This window comes from Salvelinus alpinus, chromosome 29, assembly GCF_045679555.1.
Source record: "Salvelinus alpinus chromosome 29, SLU_Salpinus.1, whole genome shotgun sequence".
Taxonomy (NCBI): Eukaryota; Metazoa; Chordata; class Actinopteri; order Salmoniformes; family Salmonidae; genus Salvelinus; species Salvelinus alpinus.
Genome location: NC_092114.1, coordinates 26,940,126 through 26,958,835, shown reverse-complemented (window position 1 = coordinate 26,958,835; position 18,710 = coordinate 26,940,126). Strand labels below are relative to the sequence as shown.

General features: G+C 43.4%; 1 protein-coding gene across 1 annotated transcript in view; it reads left to right on the top strand.

The window, feature by feature from the left end:
- The window catches only part of LOC139559408 (unconventional myosin-Ig-like), an 88,831-nt gene that overhangs the window by 43,825 nt on the left and 26,296 nt on the right, over positions 1–18,710 (top strand). The window contains exons 15-21 of the mRNA XM_071375414.1: positions 1,223–1,389; positions 1,713–1,920; positions 4,619–4,842; positions 8,083–8,227; positions 10,476–10,580; positions 11,416–11,529; positions 14,055–14,212. Of these exons, the coding sequence (XP_071231515.1) occupies positions 1,223–1,389; positions 1,713–1,920; positions 4,619–4,842; positions 8,083–8,227; positions 10,476–10,580; positions 11,416–11,529; positions 14,055–14,212 (1,121 nt within the window). The remainder of the gene's footprint in view (positions 1–1,222; positions 1,390–1,712; positions 1,921–4,618; positions 4,843–8,082; positions 8,228–10,475; positions 10,581–11,415; positions 11,530–14,054; positions 14,213–18,710) is intronic.

Sequence of the window (18,710 nt, the reverse complement as noted above, 5' to 3'; positions counted from 1 at the left end):
AACTTTAGTATTATGCCGTTTTAAGAGTTTAATAGTCTCTTTCTGTAGGACAGACGCTCTGTGAGTTTGGCCGAGCTAGACTTTAACGATGCATTGATATTCTAATCGGCTTGGATGTATTTCTGCATGATTGCACAAGGCAGATTCAGTCCTCTTTGGGATGGCTATGTTCCACTGAGTTCTGTACAGTCTGGTCCATGCCAAGTTGTCTACAGAGCAAACTTGGGAAAAATAAGTATTTCTAATGTTTGTCACTATATTGCTTTTGGTCTCTTACTACTATTATGACCAGTATAGGTTATGCTGTCTATTACAGGAGCTGTACTATGTGATACTACTGTTTGTATTGTGAGAGCGGTACTATGTGGTTACAGTATCTCCTATACACTACATAGATGCGGTAAAGAGGTCAATGGAACTCGACCAAAACAATGGAAATGCCATGTAAATGCGTAGGGGAAAGGGCCGTGAAGATCCTGAATCTCCTCGTTGCCCTCAAGCAACATTTGCCTACTACTAATATTTAAGCTATTGTTTATATGTGTATTTCACACTATGTTGAGGTAAGAATCTGAGTATAATGATTGTATGGATGTCAACCACAATACATGTTCATGTCATCGTCACCAAGCAACTGCATTGCAGTTAAAAACAACTTAGACTACCACCACTGGTTTCTGTATGCTAGCTATGCTACCAACTTATACGAACAAGAGTTAGCATTTAGCAGTCACTTCTTCATAACACGAACAGGGACAACTTCTAAATGTTATGCAGCGAAAACAGCCCAAAATCTCTAAATCGGACTTCAGTAACCACATTGTGGGCCTGTTACAGTACATCAATCATGATGGATTTGACGAATATCCACTTTGTTAGATCAGATTTGTTGAATGTGCGGCAATTCTATCTTCTTCTTCTTCTATCCCCCGCGGTCTGCATTCCATTGACCTCTACTGCATCTATGACAGTGTATTGTATCCTGTTGGACTGTGACTGTGTTCGCTGTATTGTAAGAGCCATACTATGTGTTACTGCACAGTATACGACTGTTGTGTATTGCAGTATTACAGTATTATATTAGAGGATTCTGTGTGTTGTATTCTAGGAGCCATACTTATTGACTATGTATTATTCTGTGTATTACAGGAGAGGTACTATGTGAGATTGTACTACACAGTATATAACTATGCTGTTAATGACTTTGTGTATTGTATTGTAGGAGCCATACTATGTGCGCTGCATCAAGCCCAATGAGATGAAGTCTCCCGTGCTGTTTGACGATGCCCGATGCCAACACCAGGTGGCCTACCTGGGCCTGCTGGAGAATGTCAGGGTGCGGAGGGCAGGGTTCGCCTACCGCCAGCCCTACGCACGCTTCCTACAGAGGTCAGAGGTCATGCACACCCTGAGGTCTAACGTCATTGGGGCGAAAGCTTTACATTAAGAATTAGTCATTTCTCAGCATTTCTCAGAGTCAATGTCCATGATTTTAAAAACATTCTGCCACAGTATTCATGTGAATAACAAGCTTTATATGACTGTGTTCAACCATGTGTATAACAGAGGAATTTAAATCTGTCCAATGTCTAATCCTAGCCTCAATGCAACTCTGTTTGTTCTATCATACCAACTCCTTGTCACTCATTGTCATGTTTAGCACAACTGCCTGTATCTTGAACTCTTCGTCTTTCCTCCTGTGTGTACTGTAGGTATAAGATGACGTGTGAGTACACCTGGCCCAATCACCTGATGGAGACAGACAGGGAGGCAGTGGAGGCTATCGTTACGCAGCACGGTTTTCAGGACGACGTGGCGTATGGACACACCAAGCTGTTTGTGCGAACACCTCGGTCCCTTTTCACGCTGGAGCAGGAGAGAGCTGCGCTCATCCCCATCCTGGTGCTGTTCCTACAGAAGGTAGGGACCCCTAGTGGCCGGAGGCTGTACAGACAGTAAAAGTTTACAAACTGGGTTGTGTTCAATCAATGGGGAGAAAATGGTATATATCTGTCTTGCCAAATGTAAATTTTCTCCTGTTTGGTTTTACTGAACAAACCCCTGCTTTCAGATACTCCACACATAATTCTATGGCATTTATCCTGAATTTATATTTCCTGTTACTTTCATAGACCAAATTATTCATGTATTTATGAAAACAGACAGAGATGCATTTAATTGTCCTAGGACCCATGGCATTAACAGCTAGTCCTAATTAAAACCCCATTGACAGCTTGCGTGTCAGAATGTGAATCACACAGCAGCATCCACATCTTATTAAGACCTCTGCATTTAAAGGGGCAATCCGCAGTTGAAACAATAATAAAGCCACTGTTTCAGTAAAAAGCTGAGGGATGGGGCGGTAGAAATGTAACCACTCTCAAATTCATAGAAAGACCTATGGATGCAAGGACTGACCATGAACGATATTTTTTCTTACATGTAAAAAATGTTTTGCAAACAGAGTAAAACAAACTTATTTCATATTTTAGGTTCTGATGGGGTACGACAGTTGAACTAAGCTAATTCGGTATTTATAAGTTATATTCTTAAAGAATCAATGGATACATATCATTAATTTACAAGTCCAAAAATGGATGTTGCAACTGCAGATTGCCCCTTTAAAAGAAAAGCTTTTAATTTGTCTCCAGCTTGATGATGATCTGGCTCCCAGTCACAGCTTGAGTCCCAAATGGCATTATCTACCTTTGTAGTGCACTACTTTTTTTTACCAGCGCCATTGGAACAAAATAGGGAATTGGGTGCCATTTGGGATGTGTTATATTAAACTCAGTGTGATTCATCTGCTGAGTCAAGTGGAGATCGCTCTGATAACAATAATTGGGATAATGAATGCGATCAGAGCCATCGTTACATTACATTTCATTAATTATTCTCTTCTTCTTGCTCTGTGATTGTGAATTAAATGCCCTGCTTTTCTCTCTGACCCAATTCAGGGATTGCGTCCCAAATAACACCCTATTCCCTATATAGTGCACTACACCGTATGGGCTCTGGTGAAAAGTAATGCACTATATAGGGAATATGTTGCAATTTGGGACGTAACCCGGATGAATCTATCTGCAGCTAAGCCTCTCTAACTGGTACAGAACTTTGTTTGGAACTCAGCAGGAGTCTAACCCAGACAGTCTCTGGACAGACTTTGATTTGTCCCACACAGAAAAATCAATGGTGTACATTTAACTCAGAAAGTGTTAAATGTACACTATTTTCAGTGAACATGTGAGCCCTGCTGAACTGGTGTTAAAATAACACCTTTGAAAGAATTAAAGATTTAACTCTGTTGCAGTGTTCCCCATTTAACTTTTAAAGTGTTCATATTAACTTGATTGTGATGTTTGCATAGCTCTACTGTAGAGTGATATGCAACACTTACAGTGTAAAACATAACACTTGATTTAGAGTAAACTGGACTCACTTTGCTTAGTGCTAATGCTGTTACACTTTCTCAGTGTAAGAAATTAACACCTGTCGTGTTACAGTAAATCATTTTGGGGTGTTGTTTTAACACTGTATGGTCTAAAGCCTGATTTGCACATTTCCCAGGGTGCCTTTTCTTTTCGAGTGAATTGTAGAGTTATCACCCATGACTGTATCTGTTATTGACAGAGATATGGTTATTGAATTCTTTCATTTTAAAGACCTGTGGCTTTCATTAAGTGAGTACCTAGGCAAATGTTATCATTAAAATTGAACTCTATGACAATACAATACTTATATCATTAGGCTTTACTTTGATGGCCAAGTTTAATCCTCACACAGTGCTGTTAGGAAACTCCTTGTCACATTATGCTGGTTTGTAAAGTGATGTGTAATTCATATTGGATTTCAGACAGAGTTATGATATCCAGCAGTTGGGATTTTTATTCACCTGCAACCTGCATTCAGAATGAATGCCAAGGTTAGGAAAGTTGATAAGAAGACTACTTAAACCGTTTAAACTGGAACAACCATTTCAATAATGGGTGCAATAAATCTAACCAACTGATTGGATTAGTTTAGAAAAATTTATGTTATTTATCCTTTTGTAGCATAAGATTAATCAATCAATGTACATGCAAAAACAGAGACATTAAAAACAATCCTAAAGAATATATTTTACAATAGAGCATTTTGGGAAATATGATAAGGATGGGTCTGGTTTTTATGGGACTGTTTTACTCTCCAAAGTGTAAAACAATAACTCTGGTTATTAACACCAACACTGGGGTTTCATTTACACCACTGGGTGTCAATTTCACTCTTACAGAGTGAATTTAACACCTAAATCAACACTAGAAATGTTACACTGAAAAATTAACACTGGCAAATTTGCTTTGCAGACTTTGATTTGACAACTAGTCTACCTGTCACCCTTCTTTCTTCTTCTTCCTCCTTTGTTTCACATTTTATTAGTATTTTCCTAACTTGCTACTTCAATTGAGTGCCCACTGAAAAGTGTGGACCCGTATAGACACTGGAACAACACTGACAGTATTGATTTAACACTGGAGAATTTGCTGTGCTCCATCTCTCTCCCACTCTCACTCTCTCACTTTCTCTCCATCCCTCACTCTCTCTTTCGCTCTCTCTCTCCCTCCCACCCTCTCACACCTAGGTATGGCGCGGGGCACTGGCGAGGATGAGGTGCCAGCGTATGCGTGCCATCTATGCCATCATGGGCTGCTACAAGCGCTACAAGGTCAAGGCCCACTTCTGGGAGGTAGAACGACGTTTCACCAACGTACGCAACATGGCTGACTATGGGAAGAGCGTGGAGTGGCCCACGCCGCCGGCAGCCCTCGCACAGTTCGACAGCATCACTCAACAGCTGCATCGCAGGTCAGTCAGTCCCCATAGTTACCACAACGAGAAATAGAATGTGCATGCATTTATATCAGGGGAAAACGACTACCCCCTCTCATTGAAGCCACAAAGTTCAAGGCCAACCGCCGTACTGCAGGCATTGTTAGTAGAAAACACCATCCTCCATTATAGTGAATGGAAAACTGGCAATCTTCGTGTAAATAAAAATATGTTTAGAAGACAATCATGGTACCAATAATTGCTTCTAATACACCAGATGTATGTCCTTGAACCGATTATTTTTCAATCATACACAGAAGATATTTTAAGGATCTTTTAGTTGCTAATGGCAGGCTGCAGTACCTCGGTCTGCCTTTAATTTGGAGTTACTCAATGGGAGGGGGAAGCACGGAGCTAGCCTGCAACGTCACTTTCTGGATGTCTCCATGAGACTCCGACTTCATTTGCCTTCAATGCGCTATTGAGTCTTAAAATAAGAATGAATGGTGTCACGTGATCAATGGCTTTGTTCGTTTATATATAGTCATTGGTATATACAGTGGGGAGAACAAGTATTTGATACACTGCCGATTTTGCAGGTTTTCCTACTTACAAAGCATGTAGAGGTCTGTAATTTTTATCATAGGTACACTTCAACTGTGAGAGACTGAATTTAAAACAAAAATCCAGAAAATCACATTGTATGATTTTTAAGTAATTAATTCGCATTTTATTGCATGACATAAGTATTTGATACATCAGAAAAGCAGAACTTAATATTTGGTACAGAAACCTTTGTTTGCAATTACAGAGATCATACGTTTCCTGTAGTTCTTGACTAGGTTTGCACACACTGCAGCAGGGATTTTGGCCCACTCCTCCCTACAGATCTTCTCCAGATCCTTCAGGTTTCTGGGCTGTCGCTGGGCAATACGGACTTTCAGCTCCCTCCAAAGATTTTCTATTGGGTTCAGGTCTGGAGACTGGCTAGGCCACTCCAGGACCTTGAGATGCTTCTTACGGAGCCACTCCTTAGTTGCCATGGCTGTGTGCTTCGTGTCGTTGTCATGCTGGAAGACCCAGCCACGACCCATCTTCAATGCTCTTACTGAGGGAAGGAGGTTGTTGGCCAAGATCTCGCGATACATGGCCCCATCCATCCTCCCCTCAATACGGTGCAGTCGTCCTGTCCCCTTTGCAGAAAAGCATCCCCAAAGAATGATGTTTCCACCTCCAAGCTTCACGGTTAGGATGGTGTTCTTGGGGTTGTACTAATCCTTCTTCTTCCTCCAAACACGGCGAGTGGAGTTTAGACCAAAAAGCTCTATTAATGTCTCATCAGACCACATGACCTTCTCCAATTCCTCCTCTGGATCATCCAGATGGTCATTGGCAAACTTCAGACGGGCCTGGACATGCGCTGGCTTGAGCAGGGGGACCTTGCGTGCGCTGCAGGATTTTAATCCATGACGGCGTAGTGTGTTACTAATGGTTTTCTTTGAGACTGTGGTCCCAGCTCTCTTCAGGTCATTAACTAGGTCCTGCCGTGTAGTTCTGGGCTGATCCCTCACCTTCCTCATGATCATTGATGCCCCACGAGGTGAGATCTTGCATGGAGCCCCAGACTGAGGGTGATTGACCGTCATCTTGAACTTCTTCCATTTTCTAATAATTGCGCCAACAGTTGTTGCCTTCTCACCAAGCTGCTTACCTATTGTCCTGTAGCCCATCCCAGCCTTGTGCAGGTCTACAATTTTATCCCTGATGTCCTTACACAGCTCTCTGGTCTTGGCCATTGTGGAGAGGTTGGAGTCTGTTTGATTGAGTGGGTGGACAGGTGTCTTTTATACAGGTAACGAGTTCAAACAGGTGCAGTTAATACAGGTAATGAGTGGAGAACAGGAGGGCTTCTTAAAGAAAAACTAACAGGTCTGTGAGAGCCGGAATTCTTACTGGTTGGTAGGTGATCAAATACTTATATCATGCAATAAAATGCGAATTAATTACTTAAAAATCATACAATGTGATTTTCTGGATTTTTGTTTTAAATTCCGTCTCTCACAGTTGAAGTGTACCTATGATAAAAATTACAGACCTCTACATGCTTTGTAAGTAGGAAAACCTGCAAAATCGGCAGTGTATCAAATACTTGTTCTCCCCACTGTATATGTCTGGGGTCACTTAGAAATGTCCTTGTTTTTGAAAGAAAAGCTATATTTTGTCCATTAAAATAACATAAAATTGATCGGAAATACAGTGCAGACATTGTTAATGTTATAAATGACAATTGTAGCTGGAAACGGCAGATTTTTTATGGAATATCTACATAGGCGTACAGAGGCCCATTATCAGCATCCATCACTCCTGTGTTCCAATGGCACTTTCTTCTGAAACTCATCAGTCTATTCTTGTTCTGAGAAATGAAGAATATTCCATCCGAGAAATTGCCAAGAAACTGAAGATCTCGTACAATGCTGTGTTCTACTCCCTTCACAGAAGAGCGCTAACTGGCTCTAACCAGAATAGAAAGAGGAGTGGGAGGCCCCGGTGCACAACTGAGCAAGAGGACAAGTACATTAGAGTATCTAGTTTGAGAAACAGACGCCTCACAAGTCCTCAACTGACAGCTTCATTAAATAGTACCTGCAAAACACCAGTCTCAACATCTACAGTGAAGAGGCGACTCCGGGATGCCTCTGTCCAGTGTCTGTGTTCTTTTGCCCATCTTAATATTTTATTTTTGGCCAGTCTGAGATATGGCATTTTCTTTGCAACTCTGCCTAGAAGGCCAGCATCCCGGAGTCACCTCTAGCTAACACACCATGTGCCATTGGAACACAGGAGTGATGGTTGCTGATAATGGGCCTCTGTATGCCTATGTAGATATTCCATAAAACAATCTGCTGTTTCCAGCTACAATAGTCATTTACAAAATTAACAATGTCTACACTGTATTTCTGATCAATTTGATGTTATTTTAATGGACTTTTTTTTGTTGCTTTTCTTTCAAAAACAAGGACATTTCTAAGTGACCCCAAACTTTTGAACGGTAGTGTATATTTTGGTAACTACAGTAAGGAAGTCTGTAATTATCTTAGTGGGCAGAACGGCATGGCACATGTTCTTTCTTCACTATAAAATGTAGTTACTGTTCATTTCAGGCCTATACACAGGTTATTTTTTATCTTATCTGACAGAGTGGGGTTACGAATGAATGACAGCACTTTTTTCTGCAACGTCTTTAATGTATTCTCTGTTATACATGCTTGTTCCCAGGTGGCGTGCCAGGCAGATAGTGAAGAACATCCCTCCGTCTGACATGGGGGAGGTGAGGGCCAAGGTGGCTGCTCTGGGGGCTCTGAGTGGGGAGAGGAAGGACTGGGGCTGTGGCCGACCCTGGGAGAGGGACTACCTGTCTAACGTGAGTCACAACACGTTAGCTGTATGTCAAATGACCTCCTAGCTCCTCCTTCCAGCATATTGCTTCCACCTATCCAATTCTTTCATATCTACAGGAGTGGCCACAGAATAGGTGCAAGGGTTTGAATTGTAATTCAACAGTTGGCATACTCACATGTCTTCCTATCATCATACCTTGTTTATAGTATTTCAACAAATAGTAAAATGTGAAAATGAAAGTAGTATCTGTGTCACGGAAGATGGAGAAGGCAACTTTAACAACAGCTTCCTGCAACGTTCATATTCTGTCCCCATGTGTTGGCCCCAAGTACAGTTCTGTAAAAGAACTCTAGACGGCACTGTACATTGAAACACCAATACAACATCATACACACACTCACCCGGGAGAGGATATATGGATGCCTGGTGCCCAAAATGTATGACGAATGGGGATAAATGGAGCTACTTCGATACTTCCCTCTCCTTATTGCAGGACAGCAGTGCTCGGCAGTCCGCGAGTGAGAGCTATCCTACTCTAAATATAATTAAGCGGGATGGAACAAATTGGCCACGTAGCTACCGCCAGCAACATGTGATACAGCTGCCCGGTGGGAAGCAACAGTGGGAATTGGGAATCACCTCGATACAACACCGTTGTACTGGTCATTTGCTTGTCATTACGTTAGCTAATTGGCATGTCATGGTGACATCTAGATGGTGTCCAATACTGCAAGTTATTTCTCCCTGGCCCATTGAAAGAAACATCACTTTCCTTTACAAGTTTTAACTAGCGCCATTCTGCTGTTGTTGACAGATAGCCAGCATAAACTAGCTAGCTGGGAAGGGCTCATCATCAGGACAACTGACTGAATCCAATCCGTTGCTCTCCACTCAACACTCAGCTGCACGACGTACTGTACATTATCAATGTGGGCACCTGGCGTGTCCATATTCACCTCATTTTCAACGGAAGTCCTCCACAAAACAGAACGTTTTGGACATTGTTTTGTTTCCATGTTCATAAATAAGGTGAATACTCTCCCCACTCACCCTGACTAGTAAATGGGGAGATGGGGTTCCTGAAAATACAATGACATCATTGAGGAAGCATTATTTACATTTTTTTATTTAACCTTTATTTAACTAGGCAAGTCAGTTAAGAACAAATTCTTATTTACAATGACGGCCTACACCAGCCAAACCCGGACGACGCTGGGCCAATTGTGCGCTGCCCTATGGGACTCCCAATCACGGCCGGATGTGATACAGCCTGGAATCGAACCAGGGACTGTAGTGACGCCTCTTCCGAGTGGGGCTCCCGAGTGGTCATCCATCCCATGAAGGAATTCTTGTGATAAACTACATGGCTTGCAGTTGCCATGTGACTCAATTTGACTGCTTAAGTCAAAGGCAGCCACAATCCGTCTCATTTTAATGGGTCTCACTCACGCCTCGCTAACGGGTTAATCCAATGGCGTTTGGTGTGTAGAGCCATGAAAGGCCCCTCTAGGTATCATATTAATCACTCAATAAATCAGTCAGTTAGTTAGTCCTCGAGTGGTCTGTGGATTGCGTCCCAAATGACACTATTTTCCCTACATAGTGCACTATTTTTCACCAGAGCCCAATGAGCCCGGATAAAAAGTGTAGATTGGGACATCATTTTTACATATTGCTGTTCTTCAAATTCCTAAATAAATTCCCTTTAGGCAGGGCAGTAGATGTGTAAAAGCTATGTTAAGTTACAATACAACTACACTGCCATAAAAGCCATGACCCATCTCTAAATGCTCCTCAAAGTCAGTGTCTAATATCATGTCCCTCAGGCTGTGGTTTTTGCTGGTCTCAGAATATCAGTGATACAAGCTTGAAAGAGGAGGTTATAAACAGTGTTATGACTAATGAGGAGATGCTGTCCTAGCTGGTAGCACTGTAGATGGTGGCAGAAGGCTAACGGTGTCGTGTAATATTAGCCTTGTTCCACCATCCTGATCTCAACATATGAAACAAGAGCGCAGCAATCAGGATGGTGGATCAGGCTGGTGTAATATTGTTTGCATCCCAAATGGCACCCTGTTCCCTAGATGAGCTCTATGGTCAAAAGTAGTGCACTATATAGCGAATAGGGTGCCATTGGGTCCTGGTCAAAAGTAGTCCACTTTAAAGAGAATAGGGAATGGGCCCCGGTCAAAAGCACTATATAGCGAATAAGGTGTAATTTGGGATGCATGCCTAATGTGTGCCTTTGTAATGTGTCTCTTTGATTGCAGGTGAGGGACTGCCCTCAGACCAGCTCTAACTTCCTACGGATCTCCAAAGAGCTGAGAAACAAAGACCAGTACAACCAGGTCCTCTTCTCAGGGTTCTGTAGGAAGGTGTGTTACAGTACCATAGCCTACTGTACTGCCACAAAGAGTGTCTTTCTCTCTCTCGTTGTTGTTCTGTGTCTCTCTGTGACTCTCTCTCTCTCTCTCTCTCTCTCTCTCTCTCTCTCTCTCTCTCTCTCTCTCTCTCTCTCTCTCTCTCTCTCTCTCTCTCTGTCTGTCTGTCTGTCTGTCTGTCTGTCTGTCTGTCTGTCTGTCTGTCTGTCTGTCTGTCTGTCTGTCTGTCTGTCTGTCTGTCTGTCTGTCTGTCTGTCTGTCTGTCTGTCTGTCTGTCTGTCTTTAGCACTTTAACTTTAGATATAGGCTCAGTTCCAGACACAGTACAATATAGTAAACCTGCCAGTACATATCCACTGGACATACCACAGCAGTAGTGGGTACTGACCACTTGACCTCCTTATCAGGCTATGAGATAAACCATTTTTCAGAAGACATGGCCCCACATCCAACCTAGTTATTATGACTATTTAATTACCATCCTTGTTGGATAGGTGTGTCGAGAATGCATGAAATTATATAAACTATAAACTCATCATCTTCAATAGACCTTTTTGTCCTGACATATCTGTCCTGGATTCTGTTTTGTCTGGTTTAATCTCCTGATATATTCTGAAGATGTAGAACAGAATAGAACATAGAAAACATAAATGTAGAATGTGCTTGAATGTGTTTGATATCTCCTCTTGTTCACTTGTTCTACCCCACCCTCTCTATCTTGCTCCCCCCTCTCGCTCTCTTTCTCTCTTTATCGCTCTCTCTGTCTATATCTGTCTGTCTCTCTCTCTCTCTCTTTTGCTCTCTCTCTCTATCTCTTCGTCTCTCTCAGGTGAATCGGTTCAATAAAAGCACAGACCGAGCCTTGTTTATTACGGAAAAACATATCTACAAACTGGACCCCAAAAAACAGTTCAAGGTGTTGAAAAGACTGCCTCTAGAGAGTGTGAGTACTGGCTCAGAAGAACTCTACATACACACACACACACACACACACACACACACACACACACACACACACACACACACACACACACACACACACACACACACACACACACACACACACACACACACACACACACACACACACACACACACATACACCTTAGTCATACAACCACACGTATACTTCATTTGATCACTCTTTTGTTGCTGATAATTGTTCTGCACAGCAGGAAATGCAAACTTATTATTCAAGGTTTAAAAAGGCTTCTAAAGTTTGTAATTTCCACTTTAAAATGCCAGACTTTATTTGCCCTAACAAAAAATGTATCAACCCCTACAACAAATGGCAATTAATTATAATCCACATAATAATTCAAATTTCCTCTTGCTGTAGGAATATTTTCCTGCTGTAGCAAACTGGCTCAAATTAATTTCCTACATCTGTAAACTTTCCCAATGTGTCAATGCACATACGCTCTCTAGTCCTTCCCTTGAGTTCCCACTTTACACCCTCTTATATCCATTGCCTTGGTATTACTTTATAACATGAGAGACGTCCCAAATGGCACCCTATTCCATACACAGTGTGCCATTTAGGATGCAGATATGAACAATGGCTGTGCCCTCTGTCTGTATGTGTGAGTTAAAGTGACCCAGGTCAGATGAGAGAGGGAGGGAGTGAGCGAAGTAGGAAGGGAGAGAGGGAAGGAGGGAGAGGGGGACAGATAAGAGAGGGAGGGAGTGAGCGAAGTAGGAAGGGAGAGAGGGAAGGAGGGAGAGGGGGACAGATGAGAGAGGGAGGGAGTGAGCGAAGTAGGAAGGGAGAGAGGGAAGGAGGGAGAGGGGGACAGATGAGAGAGGGAGGGAGTGAGCGAAGTAGGAAGGGAGAGAGGGAAGGAGGGAGAGGGGGACAGATGGGAGAAAGGCTGAGGAGCGGTACTGTGCTGCACAAAGGAGGGACGTGTGTGTGTTTTCTGTGTGTATGTGTGAGTGTGTGTCTTCGGTCACAAAATGCGGCACTGCAGTGTGGGGCGGGCCCGTCTCATTTCAGGCCCTGATCTGAGAAATTGGATCAGGGATCTCTCTGGGGCGCGTGCTCACAAGGATAAGGAGGAGCCTGGAATAGAGAGGGAGGGAGAGAGAGGGAGAGAGAAAGAGAGCGAGAGAGAGAGAGAGAGAGAGAGAGAGAGAGACTGAGACCGAGACCAAGGGAGAGAAAAAAGTGACCGTGAAAGACATAGAGAAAGAGAGAGGGAGAGGGAGAGGGAGAGAATGAGAAATGGAGTGACAGGGAGAGAGAAACAAATAAAGAGAGAGAGAGCTCCATGTGGGACATGACGTGTGTGGCTGGGACAGTCTCAATGACAGTCAGTCAGGTACTGTACTGTACAATAGACCACCACACTACTCACAATACGCACAATGTGTCTGTATGTGTACACACACAGTGTGTTTTGGCCTGGAGGCTGTGCATGTAATAGAACAGACTGTAGGTTTAGGTAACAGATCAGGCAGTTAATTACACAGTATTACTTATTAATGAGGTACAACACAGCTGGACACCAGTTAGGATAGAACACAACCATGCAATGGGGAAGAAACAGTAGAGCTGTAAAGTTATCCAAAGCAATATCACTACCCCATTAACCTATAGGATAGCTATAGAGTATGGCTTAGTACTATAAATCACTTTCAACTGAGTTTTATTTAGAATGTATGAATGACAGGACACAAAGTTGTGTTTATGGTGCGAGTAGCTCACAACTAACTGTCTGACTCACGACATTACAATGTAGTTCCCCATGGTAACGTACTAGAGCTCACGCATTGTAAATGGGTCAGTGCTATCTGGTATCCTTGTGACGTCCCTACCCTAACCCTAACCTTAACCATAAGCCTTACCTAAGCCTAACCATATCTTTAACCCTTACTTAACCATTTTAAATGTCAACTTCAATGGGGTGACATCAGAGTTGGGTCGTCCCAAGGATCCCGTTTAGACTTTTCCTTTGTAAGAGGAAGTGGAAGACAGGATTCAACAGAGAATCTCTTTCTACTGCTCTGTGTGATGCATGTATGTTGTGACAGGTAGTATGTCTGCCCCATTTAGCATGATGCCCAACAAAATAGTAATACCTCAACACTGTTCTCTACTATGACTATGTCTGCGTCCAAAATGGCACCCTACACACACACACACACACACACACACACACACACACACACACACACACACACACACACACACACACACACACACACACACACACACACACACACACACACACACACACACACACACACACACACACACACACACACACACACACACACACACACACACACACACAGAGACCACAACAAATGCATCATGGATAGAGAGAGTAACCTGTGTTTTGTTTTAGGAGGAACTATGAATGTGTGAGCCTGTGTGTGTGTGCATGTGAGTCTGTGTGTGAGCATGCGTAAGTGTGTGTTTGTTTCTGTGTGTATCTAACCCCTCTATGTTTGTCTATCCCCCAGATGACAGGCCTGAGTATCACTGCAGGCGTTGACCAGATGGTGGCGCTACACACCTCCTCCCAGGATGATGTCCTTCTCTACATCCAGAGAGGAGAGCTGTGCCCCAACCAGGACCGCATCGGGGAGCTGCTGGGAACGCTCATTGACCACTTCACGCGGTCAGTGGCCACTGTCAGGGGGTGTTGGGTTGAGATTGGGATTGAGTTTAGACTACAGAGGGGAGCAGAGTTGAACCAAGCCAAACCAAATTTTACTGAGCTAGCCTGGTTAAGCATTAACTGTAGTCAGTGACGACCTGTTAGCGTGGTCAAACCAGCCTGAACAATGGTGAGTGCAGCATTCAGGCTGGTTTAACTATGCTACACAGGTATTGCGTTGGGTAAAGACTGGGATTGGATTTAGACTACTTTTCAAGGGCTTTTCACACTACTGAGCCGAGCCGAGCTGTACAGGTCACTTCTCCCAGATTTTTCCCAGGATTCGAACTGGCAAGGTTGCTGGCTCGCCTCTCTAACCTCTAGGCTACCTGCAACCCCTATGGTATTTATCTCTGTTATAGTTACAGTACCAGTCAAAGGTTTGGACACACCGGCTCATTCCAGGGTTTTTCTGTATTTTTACTATTTTCTACATTGTAGAATAATAGTGAAAACATCAAAACTATGAAATAATATAAATGGAATCATGTACTAACAAAAAAATTGTGAAGCAAATCAAAATAGATTTTAGATTTTAGATTCTTTAAAGTAGCCACCCTTTGCCTTGACGACAACTTTGCACACTCTTGGCATTCTCTCAACCAGCTTCACCTGGAATGCTTTTCCAACAGTCTTGAAGGAGTTCCCACATATGCTGAGCACTTGTTGGCTGCATTTCCTTCACTCTGCGGTCCAACTCATCCCAAACCATCTCAATTGGGTTGAGGTCAGGTGATCGTGGGGGCCAGGTCATCTGATGCAGTACTCCATCACTCTCCTTCTTGGTCAAATAGCCCTTACACAGACTGGAGATGTGTTGGGTCATTGTCCTGTTGAAAAACAAATGATAGTCCCACTAAGCGCAAACCAGATGGGATGACGTATCGCTGCAGAATGCTGTGGTAGCCATGCTGATAAAGTGTGCCATGAATTCTAAATAAATCGGCAACAGTGTCACCAACAAAGCACCCCCACACCATCACACCTCCTCCTCCATTCTTCACGGTGGGAACCACACATGCAGAGATCATCCATTCACCTACTCTGCGTCTCACAAAGACGGCGGTTGGAACCAAAAATCTCAAATTTGGACTCTTCAGACCAAAGGACAGATTTCCACTGGTCTAATGTACATTGCTTGTGTTTCTTGACCGAAGAAAGTCTCTTCTTCCTATTGGTGTCCTATAGTAGTGGTTTCTTTGCAGCAATTCGACCATGAAGGCCTGTTTCACGCAGTCTCCTCTGAACAGTTGATGTTGAGATGTGTCTGTTACTTGAACTCTGTGAAGCATTTATTTGGGCTGCAATTACTGAAGCTGGTAACTCTAATTAACTTATCCTCTGCAGAAGAGGTAACTCTGGGTCTTCTCTTCCTGTGGTGGTCCTGATGAGAGCCAGTTTCATCATAGCGCTTGATGGTTTTTGCGACTGCACAAATTTTCTGGATTGACTGACCTTCATATCTTAAAGTAATGATGGATTGTCATTTCTCTTTCTTATTTGAGCTGTTTTTGCCATAACATGGTTTTGGTATTTTACCAAATAGGGCTGTCTTCTGTATACCACCCCTACCTTGTCACAACACAACTGATTGGCTCAAATACATTAAGAAGGAAAGAAATTCCACAAATGAACTTTTAACAGGCCTCCCGAGTGGCGCAGTGGTCTAAGGCACTGCATCGCAGTGCTACCTGTGCCACTAGAGATCCTGGTTCGGGTCCAGGCTCTGTTGCAGCCAGCCGGGGGAGGGTTTGGCCGGCAGGGATGTTGTATCGTGCTCTAGCAACTCCTGTGGCGGGCTAGGCGCAATGCACGATGACATGGTCGCCAGGTGTATGTTGTTTTCTCCGACACATTGGTGCGGCTGGCTTCCGGGTTCAGCGGGCATTGTGTCAAGAAGCATTGCGGCTTAGCTGGGTTTTGTTTCGGAGGACGTGTGGCTCTCAACTTTTGCCTCTCCCGAGTTCGTACGGGAGTTGCAGCGATGAGACAAGACTGTAACTACCGTCGGGTGACGCAACTTAGGAAATGGCAGCCTAGTTTTTCGTACAGCACAGCGGTTGGGTATTTCCCCCCCTAATTTCAAGTAATTACTCTGAGCATTTTATTAGCTTACGCAAAATGGAAAAGGGGAAAATAGGAAAAGGTCGCGGAGCTACAACAACAGCCCATAACAAGACAGCAGAAGATATAATCGTTGATGAACCCGAGATGGCTAATGCTAGCGCAAATAAGATAGCAGCAGCAAAAGAACCCTCATTTCGTGAGGTGATAAAGGAGGAATTGCGCGAGGCGCTCACAGGCTTACGAGAGGAACTTTGAGAAGATGTAAGAAAATAACTAAATGAGTTCAAGAAGGACATTAACCAGAAACTTGAAGAAAACAAATCTTGAAGAAAACTTCACAGCATATCAACAAGAATTTGGGACGCAGAACAGCGCATTGGGGAAACGGACACATGGAACTCCGCAGTCAAGGAAATACTTGAACAGTCACTGAAAAACCAACATGCACTAAAGGAAAAAGTGACAGAACTCGAAGGTTTCTCACGTCGAAACAACATTAGACTTTATAACGTAGTAGAGGGCGCAGAAAAAGACTCTATGCCCAACTTGGTGGAGGGTCTATTCAAGGACATACTTGAAGACGACACGGACCTGGGAATGGAGAGAGCACACCGAGCTCTGACCCCAAAACCCCCCAGCGGCACCCCACCAAGATAGTCGTACGGTTCCTAAAATTGTCAGTCAAAAAGAAAGTCTTACATGCAACCTGGAAAAAGCCTGTTAGCTTCCAAGGCCAACAAGTGTTCTTTGATCATGACTACGCGGGAGAGATACTGAAAAGAAGGAAAGAACACACCCCCATTAAGAAAACACTTAAAGAAAAGGGTATACGCTTCCAAACACCATTCCCGGCAAAAATGCGGGTATTTCTGGAAAATGGCCCGGTTACATACTAGCATGTAGACGAGGTGGCTGAGGATCTGAAGTCAAGGGGCATCTCAGTGGAGTATACCGCTAGGAGAAAGGCGGCATCACCGATCCCATGGATCGTTATCGACAAGCAGAGCCATGGAGAAAGAGGGAAACCACCTCGGCGAGAGGACCTTCACATCCGAGAGAGACTCAGGCATTTCCAACGGGAAGATGGAAGACACTGAATCAGATTTAACTTCTTTCAGCTAGGGGGCAGAATTTTTATGTTTGGAAAAATAACGTTCCCAAAGTAAACGGACTATTTCTCAGGCCCAGATCGTAGAATATGCATATAATTTACAGATTAGGATAGAAAACACTCCAAAGTTTCCAAAACTGTCAAAATATTGTCTGTGAGTACAGAACTGATTTTGCAGGCGAAAACCTGAGGAAATCCAACCCGGAAGTGCCTTTTTTTGGTGAAAAATCCCTGTTTCATTGCCTGCCCCTCCTCCATTTAAAGGGGTATCAACCAGATTCCTTTTCCAATGGCTTCCTCAGGCTGTGACCAGGCTTTAGACATAGTTTCAGGCTTTTATTTTGAAAAATTAGCAAGATTTATCAAAACGAGTCAGGTGTCCTTTGATTAGTTCCTGCGCGCGAGAGGGGTAGCTCGACATTTTCTTTCTCTCTTTTATTGAATAGGTTACCGTCCGGTTGAAATATTATCGATTATGTATGTTAAAAACAACCTGAGGATTGATTATAAATGTAACGCCCGGGGTGTAGTGGGGAAGAAGTCAGGCGCAGGAAGCAGAGAGTTCAAGGTAGCGTACTTTTATTCCACCACAATAGTGAACAGACGCTGACCAAAACAAATGCCCCAAACACGGGGGGACTTAAAACAGTCCAGCAAAACCCAAATACACAGACAACCGTGACATACAGCCGTGTACAACATGTACATCGAAAATAATCCCGCACAACCAGCAGGCGGGCCGGCTGGTAAATAAAGCCCAACCAATCAACCTAAATTACACACAGTTGAAACCAATAAACATACAAGGGGAAAAAGAGATCAGTGGCAGCTAGTAGGCCGGTGACGACGACCGCCGAGCGCAACCCGAACAGGAAGGGGAGCCACCTTCGGCAGGAGTCGTGACAATAAAAAACGTTTGACATGTTTCTATGAACATTACGGATACTTTTTGGAATTTTCGTCTGCCTTTCAGGACCGGAACGAGGCTGTGGTTTTCTGAACATAACGCGCAAACCAAATGGCGGTTTTTGGTTATAAAACTAATCTTTATCGAACTAAAATAACATTTATTGTGTAACTGGGAGTCTCGTGAGTGCAAACATCCGAAGATTATCAAAGGTAAGCGATTAATTTTATTGCTTTTCTGACTTTCATGACCATGCTAATTTGGGGCTAGCTGTTCTTACTGTTTTGTCTAGTGATTGATAAACTCACAAACGCTTAGATTGCTTTCGCTGTAAAACATATTTTCAAAATCTGACACGATAGGTGGATTAACAA